Raw genomic sequence first — 21,878 nt, 5'->3', positions numbered from 1 at the left:
GCAGCTGACACACACACAAACACACACACACACACACACACACACACACACACACACACACACACCAAAAACACACCAAACACACACCAAACACACACGCGCACACACACCAAACACACACGCACACCAAACACACACACACACACACACCAAACACACTCACATACCACATACACACTCACATACCAAACACACACACACACACCAAACACACACACACACACCAAACGCACACACCAAACACACACACCAAACACACACACACACACCAAACACACACACACACACACCAAACACACACACACACACACCAAACACACACACACACACCAAACACACACACAGCAAACACACACACACACACACACACACACACACACAGCAAACACACACACACAGCAAACACACACACACAGCAAACACACACACACAGCAAACACACACACACAGCAAACACACACACACCAAACACACACACACACACCAAACACGTAACAGTCACTGAGCTTGGGGGAGGTGCCATCACTTCCCGGGATACTCTGGGTACCAGCGACGTCATAATAATGGCACCACATTTCTCGCCGTACTCGATGGGGCATTTCCTCAAGAGTAATTTTCTCCTCCCGATGGATGCCAACCGATGGGATTGTGTCCATGCTCTATCCTTTCCAAGCAAGGAAGCAGCACATACCATTTTAAGTCTTTGGTTTGACTCAAACTGGTCCAAACCCGATGAGTGTTTTTTAGGAGACACCATCTCCTTACTGGCTATTGACTCTCTATTGGAGCTCATCCACCCTTTGCCAGGTGTTGTTTTTGGTCTCAGTAGGATGTCACAGTTACTCTCCCCACAAGCAAAGCCTGTGAGGAGTGCGTCATTGGTCGCCACCAACCCGACCTTGCGGTGGGTAGCCCTGGGTTACATGTCACCAGTGGCAGTCCCAAAAGACTGACCTCACTGTGACTTTATCACAAACTTCTCTTTCTTGAGGTACTTTTTAATATAGATGTCCTGGACAGCCAACCATCACCACACTCTGCATCAATCATCTGTAAATTTCAACATGCTTCATGTTTTTTGTTGAGCAGAAACTTCATAATTGCTGTTCCACCTTTTCGTGATCTCACTTGGCGCCATCTTGATTTCCAGCATGTGCATTAAAGCGGGAAACGTGTGGTTGTACGTACTGGTTTCCAACATGATAGAGGCGCTTTCAAAAATTGTTACTCGACATCCATTACTCTTCACTTAATAAACAAAAATTGAAGTCAAACTTGAACCATCCTCGCACTTCCTCGTTTTGAAATTGCCTCTTTTATGGACCCGTTGCCAGAAGCCTCCCCCTGAATTCAGCTTCCACACCCATGCATGCTCATTTTTCTCCACAATATTGCGAAACCGCATGATTATTGCAGTAATGAGGATCTGTTGCAGTAAATATTGCAGTAAATAGGGAATGGAGCATCCGACTCCTCTTCGCCATGTCACATCTGCATTCCAACCTCCTTCAGGATGAACGAGTATGTCTTTGGACTAACATAAGGCAGCATGCTCCATAGTGTAATGGCCCTTGCTGACAAGCATCGTACCTACATTTTGCAGTCACATATGAATTTACGAGGAATTGCAGTTTGGAAATAAGCGTGTTACCAAATGGGCTGTCGTTAAGAAATGTGTTTGAGCAAACGATAAAGGATTGTAACGCTCTTTTGTTTTTGCCCGTGTGTGTGTCTGTCATTATTGCTGCTGTGTACAGACCTACATGCATTTATCCCAGCCGATGGTTTGGCCGGGCTGGCTCAGGAACGTTCGGCGTGGGACGAGACTGAGGCGGCGGGACGGCATGGTGGTGCCATCCGATGTTACGTACACCAATTGCGCGGCGGTCTCTGCCTTCGTGCCAACACTCTTGCGTCATACGTCGAGGCTAATAAGCAGGCATGGCCGAGCAACACATCTTCAGCCAATTCATTGATTCCAATTGTTTCAATTGCACAGCATTTCCCACAAATTGGTAGCAGATGTTGAAACGGCTGAGGTACGTTTTGGTTGAGGTTTCTTCTTCTGCTATTCCTCAGAGTTTTGGAGTTTCCTCGATGTAGAGACTTGTGTAATAGCAAAAGCCAACCATTACGCTGGATTATCTTTTATATGTCCGCTGAATGTCGAATATGTGTCCTGCATACATAATCCAATAACACACACCATATTAAGTTGTGGTCTCAACTTCAAAGGCTTTTGAGATCTCATATTTTCACTTTTAACACTACATGGCCTCAACATTGGCCCGGTCAGTAATTAAACACCTTGAGCCAACCCATGACATTTCGGGGAAACTCGTGGCCTGACTTTCAGGTGAATATGTAGCATGATAAGCCCATTGAATTTGTACTTAGCATCCTGGATGTGGAGTACATTGCACATCCAATATTATCCCCAGCTAGTGTCTATAAATTACATACGCTACCTCTTCAGCATCATATAAAACACTTGTCTGACTATGCTTATGCTCTCTTGGGTTTTGCCCTCACAGGTTGCTCGGGTCTTGCCCTCTCTCATGGTTGCCGAAGAGTGTCTAATCCATCCGTCTGCTTCCATCAGTGAAAAGTCTCAGGTGAACTTATTTTGCAGAGATGAATGCGATAGCAGATTGAGGAATTGAATTGAGAAATGCAACAGCCACAGAAATGCGTTATTGATTGCAGAGAGTCATTGTGACCATCTACAAGGGATTGGCAAGAAGACAACCTATATGCATGACAGATGTATTTTATAATCAGATCATATGTGGCTGGATGTTATTGGTGGGCTGCCTTCCAATTTGGATAAAACATCATGCAATTCTTCAAATTAGGCACACACACTGTCCAACTTTTGCTCGATTAGTTGTCAGTTTTTACTTGTGAAATAGAAGATTTGTAAGTATATTTGTTTTGTGAGTATGTGTGTCTGTTTCTTTGTTTGTCTGTCAGTTGCCTGTAGGTCGCAATTCTAAACCGATTTCGGGATGTGTACGAGGCAAAGCTGGGGTTGGTGGTTGATTCAGGTGGCAAAGCGGGGGTCGATGGTGGTTGTTGTTGTTGCCCCAGTCAATTCTGGTTGAACAGACTAGCGGCACGGAGATAGCCGATCAATCTCACAGGAGCGACCCAGAGATCCCTCACATCCAAGATGTTATGCTCTTGCCCACGTGAAGCCAGGACCACGCAGTCTTCCATGATATGTATTATTGTTTGTAGAGCGCCTGGCAGTGGTTGCAGGTGTCATCATTGGTGTTGTCGAGTCTATGTTTGTAGTGTAAAACTTGTGGGTGGTGTCCACAGCGAAGGCATGAAAGGTGAACACGATGGTTGATTTAGGTGGTGCAGCTTAACAAGCAGGGCTCAGTGCAATTGTGCGAAGGGACGAGAGGTGTTTAAAGTGTCAAAATAATAGGCAAGAGAACGAGTGAACAGGACATGTATTCACTATGGTCTAATTTTGAGGAGAAAAAAAAACTCAAAGAACATTTTCCATCAGAGTTAAGTAAGTACAGTGCATTCAGAAAGTATTCAGACCCCTTCACTTTTTTCACATTTTGTTATGTTGTAGCCTGATGCTGAAATCGTTTAAATTCATTTTTTCCCTCATCAATCTATACTCAATACCCCATAATGACAAATAGAAAACAGGATTTTAGAAAATTTTGCAAATTTATTAAAAAGAAAAAACTGAAATATCACATTGACATATAAGTATTCAGACCCTTTGCTATGACACTTGAAATTTAGCTCAGGTGCCTCCCATTTCTCTTGATCATCTTTGAGATGTTTCTACACCTTGATTGGAGTCAACCTGTGGTAAATTCAATTGATTGGACATGATTTGGAAAGGCACACACCTGCCTATATAAGGTCTCACAGCTGACAATGCATATCAGAGCAAAAACCAAGCCATGAGGTCGAAGGAATTGCCTGCAGAGCTCAGAGACAGGATTGTGTCGAGGCACAGATCTGGGGAAGCCTACAAAAAATTTTCTGTTGCGTTGAAGGTGCCCAAGAGCACAGTTGCCTCCATAATTCTTAAATGGAAGAAGTTTGGAACAACCAGGACTCTTCCGAAAGCTGGCCACCCGGCCAAACTGAGCAATCGGGGGAGAAGGGCCTTGGTAAGAGAGGTGACCAAGAACTCGATGGTCACTCTGGCTGAGCTCCAGAGATCCTGTGTGGAGATGGGAGAAACTTCCAGAAGGACAACCATCACTGCAACACTCTACTGGTCTGGATTTTATGTCAGAGTGGCCAGATGGAAGCCTCTCCTCGGTGAAACACATGAAAGCCCGCTTGGAGTTTGCAAAAAAGCACCTAAAAGACTCTCAGACTGTGAGAAACAAGATTCTGTGGTCTGATGAAACCAAGATTGAACTGTTTGGCCTCAATTCTAAGCATCATGTCTGGAGAAAACCAGGCACCGCTCATCACCTGCCCAATACCATCCCAACGGTGAAGCATGCCCAATACCCATCATGCTGTGGGGGTGTTTTTCAGCAGCAGGGACTGGGTGACTGGTCAGGGTTGAGGGAACAATGAACGGAGCAAAGTACAGAGATATCATTAATGAAAACCTGAAACAGAGCGCTCAGGACCTCAGACTGGGCCGAAGGTTCACCTTCCAACAGGACAATGACCCTAAGCACACAGCCAAGACAACGCAGGAGTGGTTTAGGGACAACTTTGTGAAGGTGCTTGAGTGGCCCAGCCAGAGCCCTGACTTGAACCCAATCGAACATCTCTGGAGAGACCTGAAAATGGCTGTCCACCAACGGTCCCCATCCAACCTGACAGGGCTTGAGAGGATCTGCAGAGAAGAATGGCAGAAAATCCCCAAATCCAGGTGTGCAAAGCTTGTCGCGTCATACCCAAGAAGACTCAAGGCTGTAATCGCTGCCAAAGGTGCTTCAACTAAGTACTGAGTTAAGGGTCTAATACTTGTCGATGTGATATTTCAGTTTTTTCTTTTTAATAAATTTGCAAAACTTTCGAAAATCCTATTTTCTCTTTCTCATTATGGGGTATTGAATGTAGATTGATTGAGAGAAAAAATGAATTTAAACGATTTCGGCATAAGGCTGCAACATAAAATGTGGAAAAAGTGAAGGGGTCTGAATACTTTCAGTAGCTTATAACAAGGCAAACCAAGCCTTAAGGTCGGTGTACAGAAGCATTTTAAAAATAACTATGAATACAAGGCGTAGGGAGTTGAAATTCAATCCCCGTGATGTGTTATGCCCGCAGAGTAAAACAAATGTTCATTTACGTTTGTAGGATGTCGAATAAAAATTCAATCACACCTAATACGAGGAGGCTGTACCACTCATCACTTTTGATGGGGTTTCATATATATATATCTATATATATATATATATATATATATATATATATATATATATATATATATATATATATATATATACACATATATATATATATATATATATATATATATATATATATATATATATATATATATATATATATATATATATATATATATTGTTACGGCCCGCGGATAAGATGTTGTGTTGGCCGAGCGGATGGCCCCGCGGTCGTACAGTTACCCCGACTAACCCGATTCCCGAACGTTGGCCAGATCGCGCCACAGATATTCAATAGGGAAAAGACTAAGGCGACACGGATGTGAAGAAGAAGAAAACCAAAAGGTTGGAAATACTACTAAATTTATTTCTACTATTTACATGCTCAAAATAACCAAGGAAGAAGGAAAGATAAGAAAATAATTTACAGAAGATATTAGAGACACAGTGAAAATACTAGCTTATCTAACAGGCTTAACTTATTCCCAGGGACAAGACAAAAGACAGACTACGAACACACTGACACGGGGGATGATGATAGGAATGGCAGGAGGTGGATGGCTGGAGGGAGAGGGAGGTCCAACGGGTCCTGCAGCACGATCGGCGCGTTGGGCAGCCGCCGTTCCTTCACGGCCCTGCTCCAAAACGTCCGTCCAGGCCCCAAGCTGCTGTGGCTGCAGTTTCGGTGGCTCAAGCTGCTGTTGATGCAGCCGCGGTGGCTCAAGCTGCTCTCTTCAGGGATCCCTTACTCAACTCTCTTCTCGGTGATCTCTTCGCCACAACTCTTGTCATGGACCTCTCTTGTCATGGACCTCCTTACGCAACTCCTGTCATGGACCTCCTTACGCAAAAACTCACCACTCTTGCGCGCGCGCTTTTATAACGCCTCCGGCGATCAAGCCGCCGGCCTTCAGGACACGCCCATCGGTGTGCTCACCTCGGCCCTGGTTGGTCGCGCGACCCTCTGGCTCCGCCCTTGATGACGACGGGCGGGCACGCCTTTCTTCCCCAACCTTGCCTCGTGGCCAATGGTGGTTGAAGAAAACCGCCCAAAATGCAGTTGGCCATTGAAATGAAATGAAAGGGGATCTATTCTTATTTCACTTGGTGCAATGGAGTATTTAAATTAATGGGAGACACAGCCTTACCCTAACACACATAATAAGGATATAAGCTACTGAACAAGGGTATTATAGTGTCCTTCAATGTATGCTTTATGGAATTAACTACCAGAACGCCCTTTGACCTTTATACAACAGACTGGAGGCAGGAAGGCGATATTCAAGCAATATTACACAACAATTGGTATACAATACAACACAATCAAAAAAAACTCAATCCTCATATCCGCAACAATATATAGATAGCCACTAGCTTGGCTCGGCTCGCTGTGGCTCGCCTCACCGCGCGTCGCTGCAGATGAGCAGGCTTGTTTTAGCTGAGGATAATCACTGTACTTGAGTTGCTGTGTTGTCATGATTTACACCAATCATAATACAAGCAATTATTTTGCACAAATGTATTTGTAGTGTTTGTGATATTACATTTTTATAAGCATTTTAGATTGAAAAAATAAAAATTTTTGAAAAGGAACCCTTTAGCAAATACACACAGGAGGGGTAGGTGCAGACTGGAAATTTGTGACTATTTCACAAGAGTTCGAGGGAGTAGTTCAATGACAAGACAACACAGACACTGCACATATATATACATATATATATTGTTGCGGTTTTCCGAAGCCCGTTCCCTTACAAAGGGGAGATTAAGCCCCTTTTTCTCCTTGGGTCTTTGAACCGCGAGACTGAGTCGCCACTTCCAGGCAGACGTGGAAAAGGGTCTCGGGACAATTTTGCACGTACCTTGAGTACCCACGCCACAGCGGAAGGGGGATCGAGTCTCGCACGAACCACGCGTAATCGAGTACACCCGAGCGGATGGCGTACCATGTGACCCGTGCTGTTACCTTTCTTATAGAACCCGATCAGAGCGATCTAATTCGTACCATGCTAAGCCAATGACTGAGAGACAAAAGCGGTCGAATTAAAAGGAAGAACAGATTTATTTACTATTTACAATGGTTTGGAAGAAGAAGAGACACAGGGCAGTCTTAATCAGTCTTACTTATTCCCCAGACAACACTTACACAGGGAGATGGAGGAAGAATGTTCGCGCGCCGAACGTGCCTGCTTCGGTCGCTCCAGGAACAGCTCACCCGGCGTAGCCCTCTGGCGGTCACAGCACGTATCCCGGCGAAGGCAGGCAGGCGGGAAAATCTTCGCGGCACGTATATCGGCAAAGGCAGGCAGAAGGAAATACGCGCGTCTGTGGCCTGGCGCTGGTCGTCCTTTACAGCGCGATTAATACTGCGCAGAGCGCGGGGAGCAGGGCAAAGTTCGTATACACGGAGTTATTCAGTTCCTTCGATCTGACTCGACACAACGCAATCTCACGCGCGTCTTCTCACAACTCCGATTCGTAACTCTTCTCATGGGCTGCGCAACTCATCTGACTCCTCGGGGATCTCACGTATTCTTAACTCAACACCCCGCACTCTCATAACTCAACAGAGGACCCCGACTCGTAACTCATAACTCAGCGCTTTCACTCTCATAACTCAACGGAGGACCCCGACTCATAACTCAACGGAGGACCCCGACTCATAACTGAGGTGGGGGGCTCTGGGCACAGGGTTATATGGCCCCGCCCTAGCCCGACTCGAACGTTCCAAACCCCGCCTTTTGCCGCAGTGGTAATTCACTCCCTTCGAGCCCTGATTGGCAGCTCGCGCTTACCGACGGCTCCTCCTCCGCCTTCCTTCGGCTTTGGTCGACTTGTTCAGGCCTGCCTCGTGGTATTTCGCGCCAAAACCAAAAGCATGGAGGCATCGTAAGGGGACCTAATTCTCATTATCCTAGTCAACACAAAACTAAACACAGGAACGGTCTACGCTTACATTTACTAAGAAATAACTGAGCTTTAAACGAGGCTACATGTTGTAGTGTAACTAACTAGGAGGGGAAATTAACCTTTATTATAAAACCACAAAACCGCAACAATATATATATATATATATGAATGAATGAAATATATATATATATATATATATAAAGATATTGCTCTCCATAAGTATTGGAACAGTGAAGTCAAATTTGTTATTATTGCTACATACTCAAGAAATATGGATTTGAGATCAAAAGATGAATACGAGGCAAGAATACAGAAAGTCCGTTTTTATTTCTTGGTATTTCTATGCATAGGCCTTTATGCTTTACCATTGTTTAACAATTACTAGAGTAGCTCATGGTGGTGTTGTATGCAATTGTATGTCCAGAGCTAAACTCTAAAGGAATCCACTAATTGAAGGTCCAGGAACAATATTTGGTTGGTAACACATTTCCCATTGCGGGCGAAATGGGTGAAATGACCACGCCCTTTTTGCACGAAGTACTACCATCCGCCGTGACTGTATCTCCAGAACCGTTGGACATAGGAGGTTGCCTGACCACTCAAAATGTGCGGAATGGCCACATTATGGGGGGTCAGTAATACATTGTCATATCCAAAAGTCAATGGTTTTTAAGAAAATTACCAAAAACCGATTTCAGCATGTTACGCACCACAATTATACAATACCACCAAGGCCACAACATATGTATGACACTTTATCATATTGTCCCTGTTGTACCTTTTGCATATTGTTCCTATTTTGGAATTTAATTATTTGGATTTCTACACTTTTTGGCTTTACTACAGCCACAAAACGTCACACAATTTATGTTCTTTTCTCTGCAAGTGCACGTTTTGGTACTCATACATGATGTTGGGCATTTGCATGGAGGGGGCAGGTCATCGGGCCTGCACGATACTGGCAGTATCACTGGTGTTATGCCAACATCCGTTGCTTCATACCCATACTGGAGTGGATCTGGTTTGGTGACTGCAGGAGTTGGGGCTTGCAACCACATCTTACACTGCAGATATGCTCGCTTTATGTGTTCTTGTATCGTTGATGAACAGCACACAAGCTGGTTGAAGTCAAGTTCTTTCTTGGAGTTGTGGTACTGCTCCCATCGATATTCATCGAAAGTGGAACAGTCGGTCTTCTTTAACCCAGACACAAGGAACTTTTCAGCATTGCTTGTCATCTGTGGTGACAGTTCTTCTACACCAAACCCTTCCAGTAGGGAGAGATCCATGGATGCTTTCAGGCCAGACAGCTTTGGACCCACCTTGCTGGTACTGTCGCAACCGCTGAGAGCATGAATGGCTGGGAGACACGACACCAAACCGTTGTCCAGTTGATCAACCAACAGGTGGACTGGTACAGTTTTCTTTGTTTTCCGGTTACCAAGCTTCACGTACAGCTTTTGTAGTTGCAAGGTGTGACTGACTTCTCAATGACCTGGCATGGCAGCACATCAGCAAACTTTCTCTTTCCTAGTGGTGTTGAGCAGCTTGTCATCTGAATGTCCTCAGAATAACTATCTCTCAGTTGGTTCTGAAATATGACTAGAACAGTGTCATGACTGGAATCTTTTCCTGAAACTGTGTTCTCTGTATGGTCAAAATTGTCCATTGCGCCTTGGACAACATGCCATTCAGAGATCATTGACGACACAGGACATCTGTTGGGTAGGGTATCCTCCACCATCTTTTGGGCCACCGAAGTGTTGATCCTCTTCATTGAATCATAGCTGATGGCTAAGTTCAACCTATTCATGATGTCAATCAGCTGTCTTGATCTTGACAGGTTGTGGACACTTTGTGTCAAGCTACAGTGAAATGAAGTTTTACTTCTTCCAGAACTTAACCAATAATGCATAAACTGAAACAGCGTGTCAAAGTTCAGGAGCCATTCATCTGTGTTGGTGTTGCTGGTGTTTGGGAACATGTACTTCATGAACTGCATCCACTGTTGGGGGCGGTGTGATCTGTAGCGGTCCATTGAAAGTTTAACATCCTCACTTGTGCAGTACGTTGCATCCAGACCAAACTCGTAATTCTTGCATTCATGGAGTAGCTCCAGTGCACACTTCTGTGGGCCTGACTTCTCAGATAATCGCAAGGTCTCTATGACGTTACCCTGCAGGAGAGATCTAGAATAAACCATCTGTGATTTTTGTCTGTCATCAGGATAAGTGAAGCAGATTGTGTCCTGGAAGTACTTGATCCGAAGAACCTTGGTCCATCTGTTATCTATTTGCTGATCTGTCTCCAAGTTAGCATTGACGAGATCACGAATGTGGGTAACACTGTAGCTGCTAGTTTTGAAATCGAGACTATCAAACACACGTTTGCCGTTTAAGTCAATTGTGGCTGCCTGGTTTGATCGCTCGATATTTTCAAACAATGCATCAACTTGTCTTTTATACTTCAGCAAGTACTGTCGCAAGCAGTTCCCATGATAGAAGATATCTGCAGCAAACACATCACCAGCTGTATCCAGAAAAACACTGTCTTAACTTCATCCTTATAAAAGTTTAAAGCATCTACGAACAATGCTGCTCGGTCAGACTCCGAGATGCGATACAACACCCGATTCCTATCACCACTACTCTCTCTTGCTCTGTCACAGATTACACACTTCCTTTCTACGGCTTTGCTACTGGAACTAGTACTCTTCTTCCGTCTTTTGGGGACCTCATATCTGTCACTGCTTTCTCCCTCTTCAACCTCCATTTGAACAAGTTCTGGCTCACTATTAGTTTTCATTGATCTCTTCGACTTCAGAATGTAAGTGGAATAACAGGCTTTCGGCTTTTGATGGTACTTGAATGTGTTACTGCACATGTTTATTCTTGAGATGACGAAAGAATCATCCAATTGTTCTGCTGCCATCCGGATTTTGGCACGACCATCATCAGTTCCTGAAAAAAAGTTTCAGCATGAGTAAAATCTATATGGCCAACTGCTCTTGTAGCAGTTCATGTTATACATACAATTCACATAAAACTTGTAACGATATAGTAAAAATGGAGATTATGGTAAAATTTACCTGTTAACGTTTTCCCTGATGCAGTGTTGCATATAACGCATGCAGTCCCATCATAAACTCCTTCGGCTGCTGACCTTGAGAACACTACAGTTTCCTGTAAAAAAGATTTTTTGCATAATTTCTGATGATAAACACTACAGTTTCCTGTAAAAAAGATTTTTTGCATAATTTCTGATGATAGAACAAATATTGTTTCAGATGGATTGTGAAGCAATGTGCACAATACAACTATTTCTTAAAAACTTACCATGTTTTAGTCACAGCAAGCAGGGATCGAAAGTAGAATTACTTGCCATCAGAGAACACTTTAACGCCTACTGAAACAAAAAATAAACATCTAAATTAGGGTTCATTGTAGTTTTTTATGCAGATTGTTGCGAGACTTTTCTATTCAGGAATCAAGTAATTGAACAATAGGAACAGGAACAATAGGAATAATTGTGGTGCGTAACATGCTGAAATCGGTTTTTGGTAATTATCTTAAAAACCATTGACTTTTGGATATGACAATGTATTACTGACCCCCCATAATGTGGCCATTCCGCACATTTTGAGTGGTCAGGCAACCTCCTATGTCCAACGGTTCTGGAGATAGTCGCGGCGGATGGTAGTACTTCGTGCAAAAAGGGCGTGGTCATTTCACCAATTTCGCCCACAATGGGAAATGTGTTACCAACCAAATATTGTTCCTGGACCTCAATTAGTGGATTCCTGAAGAGTTTAGCTCTGGACATACAATATTGCATACAACACCACCATGAGCTACTAGAGGAAATAGCACTTTTTATGTTCAGTCCTCCCATGTTAGCTAAGTATTAACAATAGTATCCTCACCTGGCCCTGCCACTAAAAGGAAGTTTTTTACACATACAATCTTATCCTTTTAACACATACAAACGTTTAACAAGATGTCTTACTCTGACCTTTTCCCTGTTTACCAGAGTAAATCTCCATGACACGAAGTACATGAGCCATACTATAAATTTTACTACATTCTAATTATGGACATCTCCCTCACCCCTTTGCATGTAACAGTATTATTACACCATGACTACATCTATTTTATTACTCACTATTGGAACGTGGGCTTTGTACCTGCATTTTAAACCCCTCTACAACCCTATGGACCTTTTTTGCCCTTGGACCTTTGTTCGACTCTGTGTACCTTTGTTAGACCCTGTGGACCTTTGTTAGACAATGTGGACCTTTGTTAGACAATGTGGACCTTTGTTAGACAATGTGGACCTTTGTTAGACAATGTGGACCTTTGTTAGACAATGTGGACCTTTGTTAGACAATGTGGACCTTTGTTAGACAATGTGGACCTTTGTTAGACAATGTGGACCTTTGTTAGACAATGTGGACCTTTGTTAGACAATGTGGACCTTTGTTAGACAATGTGGACCTTTGTTAGACAATGTGGACCTTTGTTAGACAATGTGGACCTTTGTTAGACAATGTGGACCTTTGTTAGACAATGTGGACCTTTGTTAGACAATGTGGACCTTTGTTTAGACCTTTTTGGACCTTGTTTAGACCTTTTGTGGACCTTGTTTAGACCTTTTGTGGATCCTTGTTTAGACCTTTTGTGGACCTTGTTTAGACCTTTTGTGGACCCTTTTTTAAACATTTTGTATAACCTTTTGGAGACCCTACGGACCTTTTTTAGGCCCTTTGGACCCTTTTCTCTTACCCTTTGGGCCTTGCTATACCCTTTGGACCGTTTTAGTCGTAACAGACCCCTTAAGTCTTAGTCTGCTCAAACTCCTTCCATCTGTTCAGACCCTTCCATCCGCTCGGACCCTTCCGTCCGCTCGGACCCTTCCGTCCGCTCGGACCCTTCCGTCCGCTCGGACCCTTCCGTCCGCTCGGACCCTTCCGTCTGCTCAGACCCCTTCAGCCCGCTAAGATCTATTTCATCCGCTTATAATCCCTGTATACCCCTTTATACCCTTTTCTACTAGTTAGACACCAACTGTAGACTCAAACTACGATTGGAACATACTCTTTTGACCCCTTTGAACTATTTATACCTCCTTAAACCATAACTAATTTGGGAACATACCCCATTGACCCCCTTATTGACACGACCTTTGACTCATTAGACCGCGTTTAGACGCATACCACACAAACATCTACAGTCTTCTTGCAATATACAGACTACAGTATACTTTTTTCAGCAAGTCATAATCATCATCATTCACCATCCTATGACAGGATAAGGCCATCTTTTTTCCAGTAGGTAATGTGCAAATTCGACCCACCAGCCAGAGGGTGGGTTCTCTGCTAGTTTGAACACAATTTGCATATTGGGTCACTGAATTGGTTCACCTATAGCAGTGAGCATCAATGTTCACATATCTAGAATCAAAGGCTTTAGCAGTTGAGGTTAAAGGTCAAATCATGTAAAATCGGCAAATTCCCATCCTATTGGCTTGCAATGTGAACAGAATTTGCATATTGTCACTGAATTGGTTCACCAATCAAAAACTAGAAGCTTTACTTTTGACGTCTAAAGGTCAAGGTCGAATAAAATCGTGAATTTTCAGCTGATTGACTTGAAATTTAAACAGTCTTTGCGTATTGGTTCACTGAATTGGTTCACCAAAAATCAGAACGATCATTGTAGCCATTTTGACATGTGAATGGTTTCCATGACAACAATTTTATCCCATTGTAATCAAATGGGATTTTTTGTGATTTTATTATTGCCAAACCTCAGGATTTTTTGAAGATATGAGATTGAAACTTACATAGCTTATTTGTATTTATTGTTAGTGTATGTGTGTAAAATTTCGTCAAATTAGTCAAAGGTACTGATGACGGCCATCTGATGCGTGTAAAACACCAATTATGCCACAGTTATAAAATGTATCAGCCAAATTTGTTTTGCACAACATTCAATCATGCAAAACACTTAATAGGTGAAATTTTAGAAATTGCAAATTGCTGTTTCCATGACAACTATTCTTTATTTGCATTTTACAAGTATCATGCTAAGTACGACATCTTTCTTGTTACCTTGTTACCGCCTCTATTTGCGATGGACAGTTATTATGTTTTCACCTGTCTGTTTGATACTTGCGAAAAATCAAAGATTTTTCAAGTATGTATATTGGTTGGTCTTGTGTGTTATTTCTTTCTTTCTTTCTGTCTGTCTGTCTGTTTGCCTCTGTCTGTCTGTTTGTCTGTCTGTCAGTCGCCTACAGGTCACAAATGTCAACCGATCTTCACCAAATTGTAGAGTTGGTCATAAGCAAGAATCCTATTGTTCTTGGGGTCAAAAGATCAACGTATGCCAAAGGTCACCAACTTTGTCATATTTCTAAAATCTTCAATTTTCATCCGATTGACTTGAAATTTTAAGAGGATTTGCATATATGGTCACTGAATTCAACCACCAACTATTTTTGAGGTCAACATAGGCCAAAAGGTCAACATAGGCCAAAAGGTCAACATAAGCCAAATTTCTAAAATCCTCAATTTTTATCCGATTAACTTGAAATTTGAAGAGGACTTGCATATCTGGACACTAAATTCAACCAAGTATTTTTTGAGATCAACATGGGCCAAAAGGTCAACATAGGCCAAATTTCTAAAATCCTCAATTTACATAGGCTGATTGACTTGAAATTTTAAGAGGATTTGCATACCAGGTCACTGAATTCAACCACCAATTATTTTTGAAGTCATAGGTCAACAACTTATTTTATGGATTTTGCAAGTATCGTGCTATGTACGACATATTTCCTGTTTGTTTGTTTGTGTGCAGGATCTCCAAAAGTTGTGGACATATTTGGATGAAATTTGGTGGGCAGTTTGGGTGTGTGACAATCACGAATTGATTAGATTTTAGTGAAGATCCGGATCCGAGAATGCTATTTTTGGTGAAGATCCAAACCCAGATCCGGATCTGAGAACTTATTTACACCGAAAAAATCTCTACCAAACTTGGCACAAGTATGGACTGTAGTGCAAAGATGAACCGATTCAATTTTGGGTTAAACAGGTCAAAGGTCATCTGCCCTTTGAAAAACAATTTTGCAGATCATAACTCAAATTGGAAGCATCTGATGTTGTCCTATCTTGTACTTATCTTTCTTTTCTCTCTCACGCTCTCTCATGTGACCTTTAGTTGAGGTCAAACATAACAATGGGTTCACATTTAATGTGGGTGGAGGCATATCCATCGGTAGATGTGTCTATTTCTATATTCTAGTTTTCTTTGTGTCATGTAGGACATAGTTCGTAAGTGTATAACCCCTCCCCGCACCCCAACATGTCATGTACCGTATAATGCACATCATTAAATAATTAGACATGCCTTTGACAGTTGAGTGAAGGTTGGAAACGCTGTTATCCAATGGTGAATATACAGGCCATGGAGCTCAACTCTGTCGGAGTTAAGGAAGTTGATAAGTCAAAGGTTTCCCATTGTATGCAGGCTATCTTGTATAGAACAAAGGTTGTCTCGACATGTTATCTAGACATCCAGGAGACATTTTGACCACAATGCTTTCCCACCTTTTAAAGAAGCAGGTCTGCAAATTGCTTCTTTTTTGTCGTATTTTTTTCTACACTGTCTAAGGCTTATGGAGGAACAATCACACGCACAGGAGACAGCAATGGAATTAGCTTCAGAAAAAAAAGTCACTGAGCTTGATGTAACTTCCACGTCATGCATTCTGGGTACCAGCGATGCTATCTATCTTTGTTAGGTGGTTTTCACCCCTCAGCCCAAATTGGGCTAAGGGGTATTGTCGTCGGGGGCGTCCGTCAACTTTTGGTTTCCGTCAATTTCAAGGAGGACGGCTTGTCCGATTAAATTCATTTTTGCAGTGTGTGTTGGGGTTGGGTAGAGGAAGGGTCCTTTCGAAAATGGGCGCGCTGCGATTTTCAATATGGCCGCCACGGTAGCCATCTTGAAATTGGTTTCCGTCAATTTCGAGCAGAATGGCTTGTCCGATTAAATTCATTTTTGCAGTGTGTGTTGGGGTTGGGTAGAGGAAGGTTCCTTTCGAAAATGGGTGCGCTGCGATTTTCAATATGGCCGCCACGGCAGCCATCTTGAAATTGGTTTCTGTCAATTTCAAGCAGAACGGCTTGTCCGATTAAATCCATTTTTGCAGTGTGTGTTGGGGTTGAGTAGAGGAAGTTTCCTTTCGAAAATGGGCGCGCTGCGATTTTCAATATGGCCGCCACGGCAGCCATCTTGAAATTGTTTTCCACCATGCATGAGGGTTGAGCTGAGCATGAGGGCTGAGTTGAGCATGAGGGCTGAGGGGTTACGCCCACTTTGCGGTGCTATTTATTCTCTCTGCCATCAGAGGGTTAATTGAGAACAATTCCCCCATCCCCATGGGATACCAACCCGTGAGCTTTGTCCATGCTCTGTCCTTTAAATGTTGAGCATCAAGTGTATAATTTATAATGTCTTTGGTATGACTTGGTCTGAGTCGGAATTGAAGCGTCGACCTACCAGACTTGGAATGGATGTGCTAGCGATTATGCCACAATGTCTCATCTGAAGAGGGAAATACAAAAATGTGTATAATTGGGGAAAATATTGATGACAAGGTTCCTCGATTTATTTTTATTAATTACTTGTGCTTTTACTATCCCCTCCAAAGGTGGGTGCGGATAGCATGGTTGGGCGAGAGACGCAGGTGGAGGAGCGCACATCTGTTAAGCGCAGCGTGGTGGGTGACTACTGTGTCGTCCGGCTGCGGAGCAAGATTACGAGCTCTATCGTCATGCATCGTGTCACTATTGGAGAGGGGTCAGGCCTGGGGCCGTGCGGCCCTCACTATTAGAACTTGGCCCCTACCTGAAAACCATTCCACAATGAAAGTCTCCATTGTCAAAGTTGTCGGGCCGCTTAACCAGGAAGGTGAGTTGCAAGCTGTCCATTGCATTGTTCCCTGCAGCTGCAACATACAAGGAAGTGTGCTTTGTGAAGGTGCAGTACTGGGTGCTGGTGTGGAGCTTAAAGATTGCCTGGTTGGCAGCCACATCGAGGTCGAGCCTCGTGGTAAGTCTTATCTACTGTGTATCTAATTGGATGTTTCCTTTCAATTGATCAATAGTTTACCTGTATATCAGCTTAAAATGGCTGGTAAATTCTGACTCGCTCCTTCTGGAGATAGATACTGGTGTTTGTTTTCAATCGGTGAAATTTTCTCAGCGGGCAAGCCATCTGTGGCACCGTTTTGCTCTGTTAAGAGTTCATCAGCCCGAGATGGGCATATTTTACCTGTGCCTGTTTATTTCCTCCGCCACCAAAGGTGGATGGAGGTTATGTTTTCATCCCTGTCTATCTGTCTGTTTGTTTGTCCGTTGTTTGTGAACATAATATCTCAAAAGGTTGTGGACGGATTCGGACGAAATTTGGCAGAGATGTCGCGTATGTGACAAGGACAAAATTATTCGATTTTGGTGAAGATTCGGATTCGGATCCGGCTACTAGAAGTTTTTAAGTGATTCTTCACCATTGGGAGATAGGGCTAAAACGATACATAGCAGGATATTTCAAAAAGTTGTGGACGGTTTTGGACGAAACTTGGTGGATAGGTTTGGTGTCTAACAAGGACGATTTGATTAGATTTTGGTGAAGATCTGAATATGGATAGGGATATGAGAATTATTTAATTTGTTAAGTGATTCTTCACCTTTGGGAGATAGGGCCAAAAACGATACATAGCAGGATATCTCAAAAAGTTATGGATGAATTTGGACGAAACTTGTTGGACAGGTTGTTTGTGTTACAAGGAAGAATCGATTCAATTTTGGTGAAGATCTGGATCCGGATCCAGCTAGTAAAAATTTTAAGTGATGATGGGAGCGATATGGCCAACCAGGTGGAGGTATGCTCTCTACTGAGTGCCATTCCTGTTGATTTTGGATTTATAAGATTTTAAGTACTTCGACTTTCGTGGTATACACACTGAAATCCATTTCCTGTTATTGATGCTTGGTGTTCAACACTAGAGGGCGTCTGCTGCATGCCTCTGCTTGCTTGGGTCCATTCAGAAGTCAATGGTGTTACATCTGAGAATGTATTGATTAATTTGTCAGTTTTCCTTTATTTTCTCTGCCTTCTTGATCTCTGTGTTGTGATTTTTCTTTGTGTATCATGATATTTTGAGCAGAAAGTTGTGTTGTGGATGTTTGATTAATCATACACTTGTTTAAGAAACTTGAGGGTTAAAACAAATACAGGAGAATGTCATTTGCCCGATTGATAATACCTGTGCTTTATACATACTATTGTAACTTGTTTTCTTCGTACTAACTCCATTCTTACCATCAGCCTAATATTATGGAACTCAACAAGTTTCTCTAAGATTCACAGGCAGATAATTTTGCCAGGTTATTGGCTCATAATGGAATACTCTTTTAGAGAAAATCTTCTTCTTTGAGATGCAGCACAAGGTTGCGGAGCAGCGTCATGGCTGAGGGCACGGCTGTGCCGCTGATGCAATGCCCTCTGTAGGTCAGGGCCGGAATTTGGAATTTGTTCATGGTGCCAGCGATAGCTTTCCCACAGCTCATGAAGGACACCGTGGGATCTTTGACAACCACCAATTAATGCCAGCAGATGTGACACCAAGTTTAACGTCCATTCAAAGGGACATTGATGAATCGCTTTACCTGTAAAACACCAGGGTGACCTAGTTTATAGCTAGGTCGGGATTCAAACTCGAGCTAGACAGCTTGGAGGCAAGTGCGCGTACCTCTGGGCCATCCTGCAGGGTACACTAAGCTACAGGGTGTATTGCATCAGTGGCACAGCTGCACCCCCAGCAAATGATGTTGCGGGTGCAGCTGCATAGGGAAGATGTGCTGCATACGAAAGAAGAAGCCACCTTAGCAACCCAAAGGTCAGACGTACGGCGTCTGATGACTTTAGAGTTGTGATTTATGTGGACCTGTATTTAAATTGAGTCAAAATTGGTGCCACACTCTCTCAATCCTCATCATCTTTTCATGAAGGTTTAAATGGAAGCCAAACTTGCAGTCGGGGTTGTAAATTGAAGTATACTGCAGCGATATGAAGTGCTTCTACTCGTGTGGCAAGTAGCATGCAAATCCTTGTTCACTTCCTCCTTTCATTTCAGTAAAACGGACCAATGAAATCATCGAGCGCATGATTATGATATGACGAGCTGTACTACTGCATGAGAAAATGGGAAGGTCAATCTGATGAACATCGTATACACTGGTGCATAGCAGGCTCACCACATGCTCGCTGTGATGCTAGCAAGGACTTCAATGGGGATGATTTTACCCCCACCCACCACCTCTTTAGCTGTGGGATCGACGCATCTTTCCACCTCTCATCCTCAGGGTCGCCCTGTTTGTTTCTATCTCCTCCACAGCCCTCAGTGCCAGTGCCAATAATAGTTATCATTGGAAGTAAGCATACATCTTGTGGGGTTTCATGGCATTGCTTGAAATGTTCCAAAACTAGTATGTTAGAGGAAAATGTGCTATTTTTGAGTTTCCAGGAAAAAGAAATCCCGCCATCGGTCTCGCCGAATGAGTCTAGTTTCCAAGTTTGTCTCAATGCGAGTGCCACCTCACTTGGATTGAACCATCTCTGCCTTGCTCATCCCACTGCTCCGATTGCCTTTATAATGACATTTATTAAGGAGAATTGTTGATGGACTCGAAATGGGGTGGCATCGGGAGGCATCAACCTTTGGCTGCACTTCAGTTGGGACCACTGGGGCCAGTGCTTACGTTTACAAGTTTGCAACTTCCAAAAACAACTTCTCTGTTATGGATATTTCATTTGTTTTGCTTCTGCCTTGACTGAACTCTTACTTCTTTACCCCCTCATGATTTGGTTTTAATGCATTCTCCAGGAAGAGCCAATAAAATGTTAATTATGTATTTTCGTTTGTTGTGACACAATGTGCAAAAATTTGAGATAAATGTGATTGTAAATGTTTCTCAGCATGTTATTGGACCCTTTACCACTAACCTTTGCAATCGAAGCAAGTCAGCCTGCTAAGGAGGAACGGATTGTCTGCGACCCCCCCCCCCACCCCCCCTCCCCTCCACCCCCCCCTCCCCTCCACCCCCCCTCCCCCTCCACCCCAACTCCCTCACCACAGAAAATTTTGGAAATGACTTCAAATGTACAGCAATCTGGACACTTGAGGTCTCGTTCATTGGTACTTGTATCATTATCTGTTCTTTTGTTCTTTACAAGATCAAGGCTAATGGATGGGCAACGTGATGTGGGGCAACAGTTAGACATGGTAGGCAACGGAAAGAATGAACAAGGGGAGAGAGAGAGAGAGAGAGAGAGAGAGAGAGAGAGAGAGAGAGAGAGAGAGAAGAGAGAGAGAGAGAGAGAGAGAGAGAGAGAGAGAGAGAGAGAGAGAGAGAGAGAGAGAGAGTGAGTGAGTGTGTGTGTGTGTGTGTGTGTGTGTGTGTGTGTGAGGAAATACAGCGCCCTGCAAGTAAGAAGATTGGATTAGGGAGGGACAATTTTTTTTGACTCCCTCTCTCTTTTTTGCATTCTGCCCAAGCGTACTCTTTGCTTGCCAATACATCAAATAAGGTTACAAAATGTAAAGTATCCAAAATCAATATCCTGGAAATACAACATACCATTTTGGGGATTTATTTTATTATTATTATTTTTTAAACAGGATGCCAGACTGACAGAGGAGCTTGCTACACAAAACAAGCACACGCATGCAGACAGAGATTGTGGACAATGCTGGCCCTGACTTCAGATGCACACAGCCCAGTGACCTTGCAGGGAGTGATGTAACTTCCTGGTATCAGTGATGCCATCTTGCAACGTCACTCATCTATCCACAGTCAGCGGGACAAAATCTCTTTTTTAACTGCCACTTATACACATGCAACCCAGTGCTATCTGCCACATGGTCAGGTAGTCTGCGACTACACCAACTACCCTCACCAGTGGGGAGGGTGTCAGACACCCTGCAGGACTAAAAACAATACCTGTTAAAGGGTGGATGAGCTTCCTTCGTGAGCCAACGCCGGCCATCCGTAAGGAGATGGAGTCTACTAAAAAAAACACCCATCTGGTTGGACCGGTTTTTTAGGAAGTTGCCTGAAGACGGCAACTGCCCAGGGTAGTACTACCGCTCTGACTTAGGAGCGTTGAAGTGGTGCCCGGAACCATCTTACACACTCCGTGTCAGGATTGCTGGTCTTACTTTCTGTCTCACTGAAACTATAGCTACCGGGCCAGCTTCAATCCCTTTCTCGCAAGCAAACATCATACACTTTTCTTACTCATTTTCACTCCTCACCTTTACATTCTGTCTCTGTCTCTCTCTCTCTCTCTCTCTCTCTCTCTCTCTCTCTCTCTCTCTCTCTCTCTCTCTCTCTCTCTCTCTCTCTCTCTTATATCTCTTTATGCAGTTATTTTATTTAAGGCCTGGCCTCGATGAGGATTATATAGTCCGAGAGTGGAGCCTTCAATATTAAAAAAAAAACTAGAGAGAGCAATCGGAGATTGCAGACCCTCGCCAGTACGTTTT

At 43.3% G+C, this 21,878-nt stretch overlaps 1 protein-coding gene across 9 annotated transcripts in view; it reads left to right on the top strand.

The window, feature by feature from the left end:
- The window catches only part of LOC144891044 (translation initiation factor eIF2B subunit gamma-like), a 55,370-nt gene extending 35,126 nt beyond the window's left edge, over positions 1-20,244 (top strand). For all 9 annotated transcript variants that reach the window (XM_078773354.1, XM_078773341.1, XM_078773339.1 and 6 more), the window contains 5 exons: positions 1,758-1,939; positions 2,535-2,615; positions 16,980-17,128; positions 17,277-17,380; positions 19,467-20,244. In XM_078773354.1, the coding sequence (XP_078629480.1) occupies positions 1,758-1,939; positions 2,535-2,615; positions 16,980-17,128; positions 17,277-17,380; positions 19,467-19,510 (560 nt within the window). In that variant the 3' untranslated portion in view covers positions 19,511-20,244. The remainder of the gene's footprint in view (positions 1-1,757; positions 1,940-2,534; positions 2,616-16,979; positions 17,129-17,276; positions 17,381-19,466) is intronic.
- The last annotated feature ends 1,634 nt before the right edge of the window (positions 20,245-21,878 follow it).

Source organism: Myxine glutinosa, chromosome 1, assembly GCF_964187855.1.
Source record: "Myxine glutinosa chromosome 1, kmMyxGlut1.1, whole genome shotgun sequence".
NCBI lineage: Eukaryota > Metazoa > Chordata > Myxini > Myxiniformes > Myxinidae > Myxine > Myxine glutinosa.
Note: the sequence above shows the minus strand (reverse complement) of the source record. Positions and strands in the feature narration are given on the sequence as shown.